General features: G+C 38.2%; 1 protein-coding gene across 1 annotated transcript in view; it reads left to right on the top strand.

Annotated features, from left to right (window-relative positions):
* The window catches only part of ABCB5 (ATP binding cassette subfamily B member 5), a 115,091-nt gene extending 96,906 nt beyond the window's left edge, over positions 1–18,185 (top strand). Inside the window, 6 exon segments of the mRNA XM_068972746.1 lie at positions 1,561–1,717; positions 4,584–4,747; positions 4,749–4,779; positions 6,253–6,459; positions 15,461–15,607; positions 17,988–18,185. Of these exon segments, the coding sequence (XP_068828847.1) occupies positions 1,561–1,717; positions 4,584–4,747; positions 4,749–4,779; positions 6,253–6,459; positions 15,461–15,607; positions 17,988–18,185 (904 nt within the window).
* Positions 18,186–19,691: the final 1,506 nt, after the last annotated feature.

Here is a 19,691-nt window from a genome sequence, read left to right on the forward strand (position 1 = left end):
AGACAGTCCCATCACCACAAAGTTAGTTTCCTCAATCTAATCCTCATCAACATCAATGCCCGTTCCATTTAGCCTCTCCTCAACATAAACATAATGAAGACAGCACAGAGCTTTCAGCTGGTGCTCTCCTTCTTACTAAAACTTTTCTTCTTAATCTATTTTGCATCTTTGTTTTCCCTTCTCCCCTTCTCAGTAAATTTCATTTTATGGGAGACCTAACAAAGACATTAGCCTCGGTACACTTATGCCAAATAATTAAATTGACTTTTAATTATGCAAATTTTAGGACAGTAAGATATTCTGGCACATTTCAGATACTAAGGTATGTTCTTAGTTGTTCTGAGACACCTACTCTCATGTATTACCTAAATTCGATACTCACTTCCGATATTTATAGCTGAGTATTAAGTATTTTGAATGGCATTTTCAGCTCTGAATATCGGTAAATATTAGTACTAAAAATGCCTTGACATCACAGAGCTAGTGACTACAAAATTTTAGCATCACACATCCCAGTAAACCAGTTGTTTGTATATTTTATATGGTGTTTGACCTTTATAAAGAAAACAAGGTTCAAGATCTGAAGTCTATGTTGCTGAAGAGATTGCATCAAAATCCACCCCTTGTTAGGTCCCATCTCTGGAGAAATTCATGAGACCAGTGTGTTTGTATTTACCTTGCTATGATACAGCACGGCAAACAAGCAACTGGGTTCTGTGTATCCTTTTATTGCCTAATGTTTAAATATTGCCAGTGAAACTTATATAATTGTTAGCTGAATTACACTTTTAGCTCTGTCACTGAGATGCAGTATTTTTCATTCCAGTAATGTGTTTCCATGACTAAAATGAAAAATGAGAGGAAAAATATTTAACCATGGCCACATGATATGCACATTTCCGTGACTATTATCCTGTGTGCTTTCATCTGCATACTTACCATTTTAGAATTAATCATAATCCGTAGCAGACCAAAGATCATAGCACTTCTTCCAGTCTGGCTAACCTGTATTTTACTCATATATTGTTTTTAGGATCTTAACAAAGAACAGTCTCCATGCTTTGCTCTCTTTAAATCTTGTAGCACTTCAGGCAGATAACCAATCATCTGGCATCAGAGTATCTGTTCTAACTACATTATATGCAAAAACGGGGGGAAAAAACCGTTCATATCTACTGTGTAAATTCAGACCTCACTACTGGAGAATCCATTCTTCCCATTGTTAGTTGAATTCTCTGTCAAATCTCCAAGCAAATGATCCTTATATCAAAGAAACAAAGAAGTTTTATACTCACTAGTTAGAGCCTTTGATCTGTCTTTCTAATTGGAAGAGAAATTTTTAAGATTACCTGAGCTCCAAAGTTATTTCGTTGTATAGGAAAGGGATAATTGATATGTGGTGGAAAATTACAAAAGAGCTATATCATTTTTGAGCCTTGAGCATTAATGGCTCTATCTGGGTCAAAAGATTATATCCCAGCGCCTGATTTTTCCTTCACTTTTAGAGCTCTTATTTGAAAATAGACCTAACTGAGATTCAAATGCTTTATCTTTTGATAGAGTTTTTACTGCAATTGCATATGGAGCTATGGCCATTGGAGAAACACTTGTTTTGGCACCTGAATATTCAAGAGCCAAATCTGGGGCTGCACATCTGTTTGCTTTGCTGGAAAAGAAACCAACTATAGACAGCTATAGTCAAGAAGGGAAAAAAACAGTAAGCACAACTATGATTTTAAATGTCCACTTATTAATTCTTCATATGCATGCTCTCTAATTAGACTTAAATGAAGGCATTACTTGATAACTGCAAATGAGTGCTGTAAATAATTAAAAGCTTGTATAAATAACTGTTATGGTTATAAGAGAAGAAAGGGGATCTTGTCTTAATCAAATTTTCACCTCTCCTACTAAAATGTACAGATTTTATATTAAAAAATATGTGCTTCTGGTTTATTTGCCAGAATATTCTTGAACACAGGATTGATTTATACATTTGATTTTATTTAGACTGCAAAAGTTTTAATATTGGATAAAGCTCTGCATTAAGATTTATTCATTTTTTTCTCTGATAACATATGCAAAGTAAATAGTATCCTGCTACTTCAGACGTCATTTTTCATGGAAAATATATGTGTAAACAGAAGAGAGGAAATGGGAAATATATTAAATTATTAATATTAAAACACATGTACACATTTAATCACAGACTCTAAAAGATGCATATATTAAATAAATATTCAGTTTTTCTAGACATTTTAAATTTAAAAGAATAACTATTAGGTATACACTTAAAAGGAAATTTTCATTTAAATGTATTTCCCTCTAGAATTTTAACAGTAGATTTATATGTAAGATAGCTTAAAATAGTACATTATCACTCAAACCTCATAATTATTAAAAGAAATGCTAGTTGTTAGAAATAAAAAGATCATGACAGTCTCAAAATAGAATGCTTTAAGAGACATGAGTGTCACAATAAAATTTCATACTTGTCTTTTGAAAAGTAATGTAGGAAAATTTTTAAATCTTAGGATTTAGATATTTAGTAATATTACTAGTCATTTCTTTCTAAATGTTACAACAGAGGGATTGAGCATCTCACTGATAAACATCCCCATAGAACTGTATCAAAGGGATAGAATGTGGAAATGTTTCTATAAAGACTATAAAATTAAGTTATTTAATCTTTATTTTATTTAATAGACACATACTTCTATCACTCCCTGTTTTATTTTTATTTTAATTTTTATTCATTTATTTTTGGCTGTGCTGGGTCTTTGTTGCTGTGCTGCCTTTTCTCTAGTTGCGGTGGGCCGGGGCTTCTCTCTAGTTGTGGTACGCAGGTTTCTCCTTGTGCTGGCTTCCCTTATTGAAGAGCACAGCCTCTAGGTTGAGCAGGCTTCAGTAGTTGCAGTTCCTGGGCTCTAGAGCACGGGCTCAATAGGCTCAGTTGTTCTGTGGCATATGGGATCTTCCCAGATCAGGGATCAAGTCTGTGTTCTGCATTGGCAGGTGGATTCTTTACTACTGAGCCACCAGGGAAGCCCACTCGCTATGCTTTAAAAAAATAAAGTCTGATAAAAACAAAACTGGCAAACAACAATAACTACTGACATTGGGAGATAGGCATATATACAAACAGTCCATTATATGTTATTCTCTCTACTTCTATAGATGTTTGAAATTTTTTCATTACAAAATGTTTAAAATAGTAAAAATTTAAATGTATTAAAGTCTGGAAGTCTAGAATATCTCTCTATACCTTTCCAAAAGGCATCAGAGCATACAGAAATAATTGCACTCTCCAAGGTTTTTTAAAATTTTTTTTTGCAAATAATATTCATGTGCTGTAGTGGGCAAAACAGAAAGCATTGAAAAAGCTAAAAACAAGGTGCTGTTAAACTTACTATTTTGGTACATATCGTTTCAGGATTTTTTTTCTAATTCTAAAATACTTAACCACAAGTTAACATTTCTTTCCTTTGACGACAGAATAATTTCATTGTCAAATATTTTTTGATACTCCTCCCCTCCACCTATCCCTGCCTCCTACCTATATACTGGGCTCAGAATATGCTGATCATGATTATTAAACCTCACTAGTTAAAATGCATTTGATTGAGGGCAAACATGGAATTCAAAAGAACCTAAAATCTTATGAACCAAATACATAAAGAGAAAGTTAATCATCATTTAGTGATTGTTCTGGAAAGTCTTTTATAAACATCATACTTATGATATACATAAATATTGGTTTACAAATTATCAATCACTAAAGAGATTGAAGCATAGAGAAAATAAATTTAGAGGCAAATGTCACTGCCAAAAGATTAACACAGATAACTCTGAATTTAAAATAGAGATGTATATAAACTGTAAATCATGGTCCAACTTATAAAAACAACATTTATACATATAGTTTATGAGGGCTCTAGCTATTCTGAGTTAAGCAATAATACCTATAAAGCACAAATAATATCTGTAAAGCACAAACTAATTTTTTAAAAGATGTATTTATTTAGAGCAGGTGGTCAAACAGCTCTTCTGCAGATCAGACTGTGACTGGGTACTGAAGCCAAAGGAAACTAGTGTTTTTAGCAAGTCTGAGAGTTAAGACCACAAAAACTACAGACATAAAAATCTCAACCAAAATGACAGAAAGTACTGAGGCTGAAGCTGAAACTTTGGCCACCTGATGTGAAGGGTCAACTCACTGGAAAAGACCCTGATGGCTGGAAAAGTTTGAGGGCAAGAGAAGAAGGGGGCGACAGAGGATGAAATGGTTGGATGGCATCACCGACTCAATGGATGTAAGTTTGAGCAAACTCAAGGATATAGTGAAGGACAGGGAGGCCTGGCATGCTGCAGTCCATGGGGTCGCAAAGATTTGGACACGACTTAGTGACTGAACAGCAGCAACAATGTGCAGTCAGCAACTCGACAGAGAGGAACATGATGTTTAAAATTAAAATGGTTATGGAAACATACACAGTTTTCAGAAAGCACTCAGCCAGTGTGCTGTAGTTTGTTACAGATTTTCTAAGTCATCCTTCTAAACACTGCCAACTTTCTTTCACCAGGACATATGTGAAGGGAATATAGAGTTCCGAGAAGTCTCTTTCTTCTATCCAAGTCGCCCAGATGTCCTAATCCTTCGCAGTTTATCCCTCAATATTGAGAAAGGAAAGACAGTAGCATTTGTGGGAAGCAGTGGCTGTGGGAAAAGCACTTCTGTCCAACTTCTGCAGATTTTATGACCCAGTGAAAGGACAAGTGGTAAGACTGAATTCAAATACAACTTATCTGGAGGTTAGTGGAGCTGTTCTTAAACATTCCCTTGGGCTTAAGTTCAAGCTTCCTGCTATTCACTCTGGCCATCTCCACACCACAATTCTCAAAACCATAGGCATGATTAGAGCTCTTTTGAATCAGCTCCATTAAGTTCTGCATCCTGATCTCAAAAAAGAAATGCAACCTCTCCCTCCTTTGAACTCCAAGGACGGATTTTCTTACCTGGCACTTTTCTTACTCTAACTTATATTCAGATTTTCAACTATTCTGTCCCTTCAAACACCACCACGTTACAAACACACAAAGACAACTTCCTGTTCTTCCTTCCCCTACCACCGCAAAAAACAAGAAGCCCGTAAAAGTCAGTGATTGTCATGACAGTCATTTTGCTGCAATGTACAGTCTTTTGCCCATCACAGCCACAAAGATTATTTGCAAAAAGGCTGTCTTCACAGAAAACAATGAACAATGAGGACCAAAATTAGGTAACACTCGGCTGTTTGCATATAGCATAGCACACTCCTTCTTTTAAACTCTCCAATGATTTTCTATCGCAGTTAAAATAAATGAGAGTCCATACTATCAAATCAAGGTCCTTTGTGATCTAGCCCCTGCCTCTCCCTCCAAACTCCTCTCCTATCATTCCTACCTCACTATACACTGTTTATCAGTCTCATTGACTTCTTTATGTTCTAGAAATACACAATGTTCTTTGAACACACATTGTTCTTGCTGTTCCCCTGATCACAATTTGTTCTTACTATAACTCCTTTGCCAATACCTTCTCATCATTCATGTCTCAGTCTAAAAATACTACTTCCTTAGAGGGACTTCTTAGAATATAATGCATTCACCTGTCCCCTTCCCAAATCCTCAGCACATTCTTAGTCACTCTCTATTTCATTATCTTGTTTCATGACACTTTATTTTTCTGACGTTGTTGTTTGTCAGTGTGCTTATTACCTGCCTCTCTCTGCTACAATATAAGCTAAGGAGGGTAAGACCTTTGTCTTATTTATTACTCTTTCCTCAGTGCCTGAAGAGTCCTCATCACATAGTAGGTATGCTTATGCTCATCAGATGTCAGTTGAATTTTGTTACATCACTAGGCTTTAATAAAGCAGGGTCCTTTACAGTGGAGGTTGGTCGTTCTTCATCTGACTTTAGTACAGAACACCAGACTTCATTCTAAACTCTGGGCAGGTCTCTAGAACATATGGCCATTCCCAGAAATGTCAAGTAAGTTTAAGAGTTGGTACTTCAGTTAGTTATTAATACGTGCTGTCTGCTTCTATACAACATATGATTTATGAGCCCTTCTTGGGTAACATTTATGCTATGAAACAGCTTGAATTCCTAACCTTCTTGTTATGATTTGTATATGTTTGAATGCAGTGAGCTGTAACATGATGCAGTTGTTGGATCTTCACATACCATTCTCCCTTCTGCCTTTGGCAGCTATTTGATGGTGTGGATGCAAAGGAATTGGACGTACAGTGGCTCCGTTCCCAGATAGCAATCATTTCTCAAGAACCTGTGCTCTTCAACTGTAGCATTGCTGAGAACATAGCCTATGGTGATAACAGCCGTGTTGTGTCACTGAATGAGATAAAAGAAGTAGCAAATGCAGCAAACATCCACTCTTTAATTGAGGGTCTCCCTGAGGTAAGAAAATGCCTGGAATCTTGAACCAAAAGCTGTCTAGTATTTTATTGGGCTTAAGTGGTTATTTTTATGTGCTCCTTGGATTACACAATTTATTGCTGGCATCTAATGTAAAGTGAGATATAAAAAGCAAAATTTGAGATTATGTTTGGGTGACATTTTCCAAGACCAACTGTATTAATATTCACTGAATATCAATTAATCTCCATATTTTGATTTTATACCTTCTATTCATTTATACTCTACTCATGGCTACACCACCATCATCCCCCTCTGGACCACCTTGAAAGTGAGTGAAAGTGTTAGTCGCTCAGTCACATCTGACTGTTTGTGATGCCATGGACTCCTCTGTCCATGGAATTCTCTAGGCAAGAACACTGGAGTGGGTAGCCATTCCTTTCTCCAGGGGATCTTCCCAACCCAGGGATTGAACCTGAGTTTCCACATTGCAGATGGATTCTTTACCACCTGAGACATCAGAGAGGACCACTTTAGTACCTTCTTAATCTGTCTTCCCTTCTCCAGGGGACCACATTCTGTCATGAGAACCCCATGAACAGTATGAAAGGCAAAATGATGGGATACTGAAAGAGGGACTCCTCAGGTCAGTAGGTGCCCAATATGCTACTGGATTTCAGTGGTGAAATAACTCTAGAAAGAATGAAGGGATGGAGCCAAAGCAAAAACGATACCCAGCTGTGGATGTGACTGGTGGGAGAAGCAAGGTCCGAGGCTGTAAAGAGCAATATTGCATAGGAACCTGGAATGTCAGGTCCATGAATCAAGGCAAATTGGAAGTGGTCAAACAAGAGATGGCAAGAGTGAACATCGACATTCTAGGAATCAAAGAACTAAAATGGACTGGAATGGGTGAATTTAACTCAGATGACCATTATATCTACTACTGCAGGCAGAAATCCCTCAGAAGAAATGGAGTAGCCATCATGGTCAACAAAAGAGTCCGAAACGCAGTACTTGGATGCAATCTCAAAAATGACAGAATGATCTCTGTTCGTTTCCAAGGCAAACTATTCAGTATCACAGTTATCCAAGTCTGTGCCCCAACCAGTAACGCTGAAGAAGCTGAAGTTGAACAGTTTTATGAAGACCTACAAGATCTTTTAGAATTAACACCCAAAAAAGATGTCCTTTTCATTATAGGGGACTGGAATGCAAAAGTAGGAAGCCAGGAAACACCTGGAGTAACAGGCAAATTTGGCCTTGGAATGCGGAATGAAGCAGGGCAAAGACTAATAGAGTTTTGCCAAGAAAAGGCACTGGTCATAGCAAACACGCTCTTCCAACAACACAAGAGAAGACTCTACACATGGACATCACCAGATGGTCAACACAGAAATCAGATTGATTATATTCTTTGCAGCCAAAGATGGAGAAGCTCTATACAGTCAACAAAAACAAGACCAGGAGCTGACTGTGGCTCAGATCATGAACTCCTTATTACCAAATTCAGACTTAAATTGAAGAAAGTAGGGAAAATCGCTAGACCATTCAGGTATGACCTAAATCAAATCCCTTCTGATTATACAGTGGAAGTGAGACATAGATTTAAGGGCCTAGATCTGATAGATAGAGGGCCTGATGAACTATGGATGGAAGTTCGTGACATTGTACAGGAGACAGGGATCAAGAACATCCCCATGGAAAAGAAATGCAAAAAAGCAAAATGGCTGTCTGGGGAGGCCTTACAAATAGCTGTGAAAAGACGAGAAGCAAAAAGCAAAGGAGAAAAGGAAAGATATAAGCATCTGAATGCAGAGTTCCAAAGAATAGCAAGAAGAGATGAGAAAGCCTTCTTCAGCGATCAATGCAAAGAAATAGAGGAAAACAACAGAATGGGAAAGACTAGAGATCTCTTCAAGAAAATGAGAGATACCAAGGGAACATTTCATGCAAAGATGGGCTCGATCAAGGACAGAAATGGTATGGACCTAACAGAAGCAGAAGATATTAAGAAGAGGTGGCAAGAATACACAGAAGAACTGTACAAAAAAGATCTTCAAGACCAAGATAATCACGATGGTGTGATCACTCATCTAGAGCCAGACATCCTGGAATGTGAAGTCAAGTGGGCCTTAGAAAGCATCACTATGAACAAAGCTAGTGGAGGTGATGGAATTCCAGTTGAGCTGTTTCAAATCCTGAAAGATGATGCTGTGAAAGTGCTGCACTCAATATGCCAGCAAATTTGGAAAACTCAGCAGTGGCCACAGGACTGGAAAAGGGCAGTTTTCATTCCAATCCCAAAGAAAGGCAATGCCAAAGAATGCTCAAACTACCGCATAATTGAACTCATCTCACATGCTAGTAAAGTAATGCTCAAAATTCTCCAAGCCAGACTTCAGCAATACGTGAACCGTGAACTCCCTGATGTTCAAGTTGCTTTTAGGAAAGGCAGAGGAACCAGAGACCAAATTGCCAACATCTGCTGGATCATGGAAAAAGCAAGAGAGTTCCAGAAAAACATCTATTTCTGCTTTATTGACTATGCCAAAGCCTTTGACTGTGTGGATCACAAGAAACTGTGGAAAATTCTGAGAGAGATGGGAATACCAGACCACCTGACCTGCCTCTTGAGAAATCTGTATGCAGGTCAGGAAGCAACAGTTAGAACTGGACATGGAACAACAGACTGGTTCCAAATAGGAAAAGGAGTATGTCAAGGCTGTATATTGCCACCCTGCTTATTTAACTTATATGCAGAGTACATCATGAGAAACGCTGGACTGGAAGAAACACAAGCTGGAATCAAGATTGCCAGGAGAAATATCAATAATCTCAGATATGTAGATGATACCACGCTTATGGCAGAAAGTGAAGAGGAACTAAAAAGCCTCTTGATGAAAGTGAAAGAGGAGAGTGAAAAAGTTGGCTTAAAGCTCAACATTCAGAAAATGAAGATCATGGCATCCGGTCCCATCACTTCATGGCAAATAGATGGGGAAACAGTGGAAATAGTGTCAGACTATATTTTGGGGCTCCAAAATCACTGCAGATGGTGACTGCAGCCATGAAATTAAAAGATGCTTACTCCTTGGAAGAAAAGTTATGACCAACCTAGATAGCATATTAAAAAGCAGAGACATTACTTTGCCAGCAAAGATCCGTCTAGTCAAGGCTATGGTTTTTCCAGTAGTCATGTAAGGATGTGAGAGTTGGACTGTGAAGAAGGCTGAGAGCCGAAGAATTGATTTTGCAGAAGACTCTTGAGAGTCCCTTGGACTGCAAGGAGATCCAACCAGTCCATTCTGAAGGAGATCAGCCCTGGGATTTCTTTGGAAGGAATGATGCTAAAGCTGAAACTCCAGTACTTTGGCCACCTCATGCGAAGAGTTGACTCATTGCAAAAGACTTTGATGCTGGGAGGGATTGGGGGCAGGAGGAGAAGGGGACGACAGAGGATGAGATGGCTGGATGGCATCACTGACTCGATGGACGTGAGTCTGGGTGAACTCCATGAGTTGTTGATGGACAGGGAGGCCTGGCGTGCTGCGATTCATGGGGTCGCTAGGAGTCGGACACGACTGAGCGACTGAACTGAATCTGTCTTCCTGTTTCCAGTCTTGCCCCTTTATAATTCTTCCTCACATCAATTGGATCTTTTATAAAGTAAATCATATCCCTCCCTGCCTAAAACCTCCTAACGTCATCCCTTTGAACTAAGAATGAAATCAAAACTTCTTATAAGACTGGCAGGACCTTCTGTGATCTGGCCCTGATCTCTTTATGTGCTGACTCTCTCCAGCCATACTGACTTCTTTCTGTCTCATTAACTTTTTTATTCCCTACTGCAGGACATTTACACTCAAATTTATTCAGCTGGGTTCTCCCTTCCCACGACTCTTCGAAGAGCCAGCTCTTTAAATTTCAAGCTCTTTCAAATGTCACTTTTGTAGAAGTCTCCCGTGGCCATCTTATTTTAAAGAGGCCTTATAGCCTATCGCATAGTCTTTAGAGTGCTTACCATAGTCTACAATTACCCTGGTGCTTATTAATTTGTTTAGGGTCTCCTTTTCTCACTAGAGTGTTAGGTCCTTGCCTGCCATTTTTGTCATCTCTCTGTATTGGCTGTTACAGCTGACACAAAATTTCAGAAAAGTTGAAAATCTTGGCTAACTGTCAAGAGGGCTTCAGCATAGCAAGCATTGATACAAATCCAGAATCAGTGCACAGACACTAATGTTGGTTGCAACTTATAAGTTCTTACTATTTATACCTACATACATACATAGATAAAATAAAAATACAGGGACTTCCTGGTGGGCCAGTGGTTAAGACTCCACACTTCCTAAAAGGGGCACAGGTTTGACCCTGGTGAGAGAGCTAAGACCCCATATGTTGCACAGTGCAGCAAAAATTTTTTAAAAAGTATATGTATGTACCTACTTATATATATATATATATATATATATATATACACATACACACACTTACTTTTGATTAGAAACAAATTTGTATAATGTGGTTTTCTAGCTCACTTTAAAAGGAAATGCCCAAGTTCAGTAAGCGTTATATTAAACAACTAATCTAATGCCCTGTTTTGGGAGAAGGATAATGGTCACCATACTCTCTTTTATACTACCAGATCATCCCTCACCATCTCCTGTCCATCTTAATTGGTTCCTCTAACTAGAAATGGGCCATTAATACAGTTTCCCTAACTTCAGTAAGGTTCTGCATTACTAACTATAATAGAAGGAGTAACAAAATATTGTGACCCTATAGCTTTCCCTTTTTCAACCAAGACATTCACTGAATTATTGATTCAAGGATAGATTATTATTTACATAATCCTAAGAGGGTTTTCTTTATGTATGGTAACATGCTTTCCATTTTATATTTGTACCATTTGACTCTTACCCTTAAATTGCTTTTTATCTTTCATTATTTTCATTGTACTATTTCTCAGATTTACCCAAAACTATATACTGCAGAGATTCAGCATTCTTTTTACAATCAACTTTGAGAATCATAATGTTATTTCCAAAAGAAAGAATAGCTTGTTTCTAAGTGTTTTTAAATAAAACTGTAGTTTACTTTCATATCACTCTTACCTGGAAAATATATAGAACCATAAAGAAATCTGGTGCCAAAATATCCTTTTGGAATAGGACAGGGAAATTACTAGTCTAGCAGTAAAGGACAAGGGTTTTGGGAAATCAACTCGGAGCTATTTCCAGGGTTTAGTTATGAAGGTCTGAATTAATAAAGTAAAATAAAACAAGGAAAAGGATGTAAAAAATATCATAAAAGTGGAATTGTCAGGACTGAGCTTCAGGTTGTCTGTAGAAAGTGAGCAAGAAAGTACATAATACACTGGGCAGCTTTCTGGCATGAAAACACAAAGAGCATATGATGAGAGTATGAAAGCAGGAATGACGAAGTTTCACAGAAAATCACACAGAGGATGTTGCTTTGAACTGGCTTTTGAAGAATGAGTAGTTCACTAGGCAGAAAGGGAGCAACACCATTTTTAGGAGACAGAATAAGCTCGTGCAGAAACACATACATGTGAAAGGGTTTTATGTGTTTGAAGGAAAATAAATTTAAAGTTCTGAGCACAAACTATAAAGTGGGGAATTAAGAAGAAGCCACGCAAATATGAGCATGGACTAAATGTGAAGGTTCTGAATTACCAGACTAAGTTTGGACTCTGTTATTATTGGAAAGAGGAAACCGCTAGACCTTTTTTACACAAAGAAGTGACATGATCAAATTTTTAAAGGAAAAAAAAATCATTTGAAGCTCAGCCTTTTGTTTGCTCATTCAAGAGACGCTGTGGCCTCTGTGGCAATGGCCCAGACTACATGAAAGGGGCAAGTCTTGGTACATTACAACGTTGATGAGAGAAATTCAGGTCCATACTTTTCTTTCCCCCAGTTCCAATTTCCAAAAGTTCTTAAACGTCACACACTCCCCTCCACACACAAAGACCATATGTTTGAAGTAAATTTGTTGGGTGGTCAAAATGACATGAGGTTTTATGTAGTCTTTATTAATCCTACTTAGAATGAATTGTCAAATATTTCTACAGAAGTATTCACATATTTGGTTACTGATTGCTACCCAGCCCTTTCTGGGGGTCTTAAATAATATTTGTGTGTGGGCTCAGTTGCTCAGTCCTGTCTGACTCTTTGAGACCCATGGACTGTAGCCTGGCAGGCCACACTGTTCATGGAATTTTCCAGGCAAGAATACTGGAGCATATTGCCATTTCCTTCTCCAGGGGATCTTCCCATCCCAGGCATCAAACCTGAGTCTCCTGTGTCTCCTGCGTTGGCAGGCGAATTCTTTACCCCCGAAGCCTGGGAAGCCCAAAATAATATATATTGCATATTAAATATAAATAATGTATGATGTGTACAATTTATAGTATATTTTATTCTAAAGTAAAGAAAAATAGAATTGTTAAGTATAGCCCTGTGGGTTTCAGGTAAAGGATTATGGACCTGTCTGGCAGATCAAGGCTAGAACGTGAATAGCAGTCAACTTAGAGTGTGCTAAGGATAACAAATCTATGGTGTATGCCATGAATAGAACCTCCAGGCATTTGGAAATATCAGCCTGGGAGAGAAGTTCAGATAACACTGGCTTGGTCTTGAGGATCCCTGAGAAATACATCAGATGTAGAAATCCCCTATTGCCCACAATTTCACACAGTCAGCTCTCAGTCAAACCACCTCCTGGCTCCACTGGAACCATCCTAAAACTCCTTTAACGGGCCTGCAGAGAATCTCCAGCATGCAGCTGGTTTAGGATTAGACTCTATCTGATGTTCCTTCCAGGATGAAATTGGTATTTAGTCCCAGGTTTACATTGAACAGCTACTGCTTCTTGAGTATCTCATAAAACAAGTGATTTCAGGGCACTCACCATCCTAGTGTTTGCCAGAAAACTGATTTAGATTTTCAGCTGAAACAGGAAAGAATGAAATCCTGTAGTTCTTCATTAGAAACAAACAAAAAGACAAAAACCTTCAGTTTAAGTGTCTGCAAATGTTTTTAGATTACTATTGAGACAACATGTGTATTCATATTTATAATCTGTTCTGCTTGAAAGTGTTAGTCTTTCAGTTGTGTCCGACTCTTTATGATCCCATGGACTGAAGACTGCCAGGTTCCTCTGTCCATGGAATTCTCTAGGCAAGAATACTGGAGTGGGTTGCCATTTCCTCCTCCAGGGGATCCCCCCGACCCAGCGATTGAACCTGTGTCTCCTGCATAGCAGGCAGATTCTTTACCATCTTAGCCACCAGGGCTTAATGATGGGCAAAAACATCTGAATTGTATTTTCATCCAGTTCATTCTTGCGACATATATCTTCCTGAAAGCTAAAGAAAGCCAAGAAATGCAAAGTGATTTCTAAGCTAGTATTATATCTTCTTCAGCTGTAATAGAAGAATCCACATACAATTTAATCTAGGCTGGCAGAAAGAGCTACAAGTCCATTATCATTGCCACCAAATCCAGTTTTTGGCTTAAGATTGAATCCTCTAATTTAGATGGGAAACTTGCAGTGTGTGGATATGAACCACTGAGTTTTACCTGATTATCTATAGCCCTGTGGTTCCAGTTTTAATAAAATGTGTTTTAGAAGGAAAAGGCCCAGTGGGCTAGCAGTCTCGGCTAAAATCACAAAGAAAAACTAATGAAGGTGAAGTAGCGTCCGACTCTTTGCGACCCCATGGACTCTAGCCCGCCAGGCTTCTCCATCCATGGAATTTTCCAGGCAAAAGTATTGGAGTGGGTTGCCATTTCCTTCTCCAGGGGATGTTCCTGACCCAGGGATTGAACCTAGGTCTCCCGCATTGCAGGGAGACGCTTTACCATCTGAGCCACCAGGGAATCTCTCAAATCACATAGGAGATAGCTAAAGTCTGTTTCCTTTGTAGACCATTCACAAAGGACACTTTTACTGGGCTTCAGTAATTCACCCATGATTTGATATAAAGTAAGCAACTAAGCATTTTAAGTTGAAAATGAACTTTGAGATTAAGGAGACATGTCTGTTATTAAAGTTACTCACAAGCTTTCTCCAAACCTCCTCTGCTGGAGAAACACCTCCTGAAGGCAGCAGGTGTGGAGGGAAAGGCAGTTGAATCAGGCCTCTCCAAGGTCCTAAGCTAAACAGTACATCATCACGTGCTGCGTTTCTCTATGATGATGCTACAGGATCCACCTTTAGAAGGTTGTACAGTTGGACTTACTTTCCCAGTGGAGCTGATCCACCCATACATCCTTGTTTGGGTACCAAGGGCATGTATTTCTCAGACAACTGGCAAGGACTAATAGAGAGCAAGGTGAAACCCTGGAGGAAAGCAGACTCAACAGGATAATGCAGAAAACAAGTGGGAGCCTGCTTGCTGATCCATTATGATTTAGATATGTGAGAAATTTCCTTTACCCTTGCATGGAGTGTAATACTGAAAAGGGGGTCATTAGTAAGTAGGAGAGTGTAGCAATTTGTGAAGTGCTAAATATCACTATCACGGCCTGAAAAGTTGCTAGGATGATACCTGCACCACTGAGAATGGCATCATGACACCTGGAGAAATGTGCCCACAGAGATTTAGTAAGAGCCACAACTAAAAAACCCAGTGATTTCTTTTAAAATGATACTTTAAATCATTTTGACCTGAAAACAGAAGACAATTTAACTTAATGGGGAAAGATTTGTGTTTACTGGGAACTTTTTCCCTAATGATTTTTTTTTTAATGCTTTAATTTGAACAATTCCTTTGTAGAAGCAAAATGGCAAAGGTCTACTATTTGTGATCAGATTAGATATGTAAATGAAATAGTAGTGTTTACTGTTGGTTTAGCATTTATTTGCAACAAAGCCCAAGAATAGATTTCAGCACTTGTTGGGACACAAACTTTAGAGAGTAGCAAAATCTGAAATATTTAGATGGCTCTCACCCACAGTTGCCATGTTAATTTAAATAACCAAGACTTGCTTTCTTAATTGCATGTTCCTGTAATAGAAATACAACACAAACGTTGGAGTGAAAGGAACACAGCTTTCTGGCGGCCAGAAACAAAGACTAGCTATTGCAAGGGCTCTTCTCCGTAAACCAAAAATTTTATTGTTGGATGAGGCCACTTCAGCTCTTGACAATGAGAGTGAAAAGGTAACTTTCTCTTCTTTCATCTCAGGATTAATATGAAATATGAGAGTGGAGTATTTTGGAAGAAATTAAGGTCAGTTGGTGGGGAAAAAAAAGGCCTGGAGAGAATTGTAGTCATAGGGTCACCAGTTGTAATTAAGGTTTTGACCTTTATGTAAAGGTCAGAAGCTGGTGGGGAGGAGGGAGAGAGTTGGGGCACAAGGCATCCCGTGTGTTAGAAAGGTTTTCTCATTAGAATTGGTCTCATCATCAAAAGGGTCCCAATTCTTGAAATGCTTCTCCACTCAAGGAAAAAGCCCAAGGAAGATTACTTTCCTGTTTTATTATTATTCTAATGATACCAAACAAAATAATAAGGTAATCTACATATGTAAGAGAGTGATCTACACAGCAATGTTGGAGCCTGCTAGTTTCTCTACCTTTAGAATATTTGCTCAGTTTGAAAAGGAAACAAGGGGGCAAACAAACATGTAACAATAGGCGTACAGTTCAAGCGTCTTCTCATGTTTAATTTTACTATATTCTTGTCCCTTAGTAGTTCTTACATATATAGTATGTTCTTATTTGTTAAATGAAAGCTGGTTAAATGAATAATAATCTTCAATATTTATCAAGTGCTTATTATACACTACTATCTCAATCCTCACAACAGTTTGATTATTTTTTACTATGTTTAATTTACAGATCAGCACATTAACGCTTAGAAAAAGTTAAGTAACTTCCTTAAATCCCTTGTGGCTCAGCTAGTAAAGAATCCATCTGCAATGAAGGAGACCTGGGTTCCATCCCTGGGTTGGGAAGATCCCCTGGAGAAGGGAAAGGCTACCCACTCCAGTATTCTAGCCTGGAGAATTCCATGGACTGTATAGTCCCTGGGTCGCAAAGAGTTGAACACGACTGAGCAACTTTCACTTTCACTTTAAATTCTAATAAGGTGTATCTGAGCTAAGATCCCATGAGATTAATCAGTACACAACTACTATTTGTAGATGATTATCATTCTTGATTTCCAAGGAGACAGTGTGTTATGAAAGAAAAAAATGGGACTTTTGGAATCAGACATATTTGGGCTGTAATTCTGGATTCATCAGGTACTAGCAGTGTGACCTAGGTCAAGTGACCTGAATTTTTCAAATCCTGGTTTATTTATCAGGAAAATGAAAATACTCCTTACAGAGATACTGAAAGGATTTAAATGAGATAACCATCATTAGAATATCTTATATATTTAGCAAATAATCGGATTTTACCTTCTGCTTCCATTTCTTGTTTGTTCTTGTTGTTTTGGTTTTGGCTGCACTGCGAGGCATGTGGGATCTTAGCTCCCCAACCAGGGATTGAACCTGTTTTCCCTGTAGTGAGAGCACAGATCCTACCACTGGACCTCCAGGGAATTCCCCTATTTATCATATACAGCATTATTACCCCTTTGTCGCTGAGATGCTGTTTTAGCTAGGACAGTTTGACAACTAAATTCTAAAAAGAAAAACAAACAAAAGAAACTATGAGAAAAAATGAAGTAAATAGACAATTGAGTATGGAAATACTACTTTCTGGGTTTGACTTTGAAACCCCCTGGTGGCTCAGAGGTTAAAGCATCTGCCTCCAATGCGGGAGACCTGGCTTTGATCCCTGGGTTGGGAAGATCCCCCTGGAGAAGGAAATGGCAATCCACTCCAGTATTCTTGCCTGGAGAATCCCATGGATGGAGAAGCCTAGTATGTTACAGTCCACGGGGTCGCAAAGAGTCGGACACGACTGAGCGACTTCACCTTACCTCCCCTCACCTAAATACAAATAATGGCAATCCACTCCAGTACTGAGTGACTGAGTGAGTGAAGTCGCTCAGTCGTGTCCAACTCTTTGCGACCCCATGGACTGGAGCCTATCAGGCTCCTCCGTCCATGGGATTTTCCAGGCAAGAGTGCTGAAGTGGATTGCCATTTCCTTTTCCAGGGGATCTTCCTGACCCAGGAATCAAATCCAGGTCTCCTGCATTGCAGGCAGACGCTTTACCATCTGAGCCACCAGGGAAGCCCCAGTACTATTGCCTGGAAACTCCCATGGATAGAGGAGCCTGGTAGGCTACAGTCCATGGGGTTGCAAAGAGTCAGAGTCGGACACGACTGAGTGACTTCACTTTCACTTTCACTTTCAAATACAAATAACCATTTACTTTTTATTGTCACAAAAGCTACTCTAAAAATCTTAATTAGTGTCTATAATTACTTTTTCTAGATTTCTATTAAGATATTCCACAAAGAAGGGTAGTTTCCTTGAAGATAAGCAAATACACAATGAAGATTTCCTTAATCAATTTGACTTGGGCAAGTTTACTGGCATTTAACCAAAGCTAGCAATCACAGGTCCTTCTCTCTTCCAGATGGTTCAACATGCCCTTGATAAGGCCAGTAAGGGGAGGACGTGCCTAGTGGTGGCTCACAGACTCTCCACAATACAGAACGCAGATTTGATAGTGGTTCTGCACAATGGAAAAATAAAGGAACAAGGAACTCATCAAGAGCTCATGAGAAATCGAGACATATATTTTAAATTAGTAAACGCACAGTCAGTGCAATGATGCTGTTAGAGTTAACACATATTTTGATCTTCGTGTAATGCAAAGAAAGACTGCCTAATAATTATTTGGTATGCTTTGATCTTGTTTATTGCATGTATCAATAAAATCACGCTATTCAAGTAGACATGTTTTGTTCACACACCATCTACCCTTCAGATTCTTAAAAGGAAACAAAAATTCATTTAAGTGAGATAATGCATATATCCTTCAATTTATAAAAAGCACATTTGCTTATAAAGCAATTTGCTGAAAAGTGAGTATTTTCCTATCAATTTCTGCTATAAAATTGGGAATATATTCCTAGAGGGAAAAATTACCCAACTAACTTAAAGATTTTAGCAAATAGACAGTATGATATAGTTGGACCTGTGGCATTGCAGGAAGAATGATTTGGAACATCCCGAATTTTCTAGCAAATATTAGAGTAATTTGAGCTGGTCCTTTTCTCCAGACCATCGGATGTTCTCTCACAGTATCTCTCAATGCTTCTTTCAGTGAATATCCACTATTATTCAAAATTCCATTATATCCTTTTGTCAAGAGGATAGGGAAAATTATAATGTAATTAAGAATGTAAAATTTCTGGCAGAATTAGGTAGTTATCTTCCACTTCAGTAAATGAAATGGTTTACATGATCCATTCTAAAGATTCCACTATTTCAAGCTTTGGGTTTGGCAAGTCACAAGCTTACTCTATACATGAACACTTATTTACTTAAAATAAGAGCTACTTTTACTATGGTGAAAAAATTTAAATGCCTTTATTATTGTTGAATCAAGTAATTTGTTTAAACTTTCTATGTAATACATGTACGATTTTAAAATTCCACGTAAATAACAGCATTGATAAACTGAGTCATGTTTTATATTTAAATATGTAATTTCATCCAGTGATTTTATGTCTTTTCTTCATTGTATTTGTTTCTATTTACAGTGTTACTTACAACCAGCCTCCCTAAAGTGCACTCTGCCAGTAATCTGAAATGTTGTGAAAAAAATTAAAACCATTTGTGTTTTATGTCACACTTTAGAAAATGCAAAATAAAAATAGGATTGGGGGATTGAGAATCAGATTATTGTTTAAAAACACTGGCATGAAACCCTGTGGCCCCTTTGCTATGTGTGGATGTCGAGCTCTTGGTGATTTCTCTTTCCTGAGTAGGGAGGTAAGGAGGGAGAGAGCAGTATGGTATTGGATATGCTTAATTCCTCAGAGCAGAAGCAGTCCAGGCTTCAATTATGTAATGCCTCCTAGATTAGAAATACCTGCCAAGCCTATATTCTCCTTGGGCTTAGCCATAGTAGTTCCACAGTCATACCTACAGACGTCAGTGAAACATTCTAATTACTAGCCCCGCCTAATATTTTATTTTTATTTCAAAAGATTTTAGACAGATCAACTAAACAGAAAATTAACAAAGAAACACAAACTTTAAATGATACAATAGACCAGTTAGACCTAATTGATATCTATAGGACATTTCACCCTAAAACAATGAATTTCAC

This window comes from Capricornis sumatraensis, chromosome 5, assembly GCF_032405125.1.
Source record: "Capricornis sumatraensis isolate serow.1 chromosome 5, serow.2, whole genome shotgun sequence".
Lineage (NCBI taxonomy): Eukaryota > Metazoa > Chordata > Mammalia > Artiodactyla > Bovidae > Capricornis > Capricornis sumatraensis.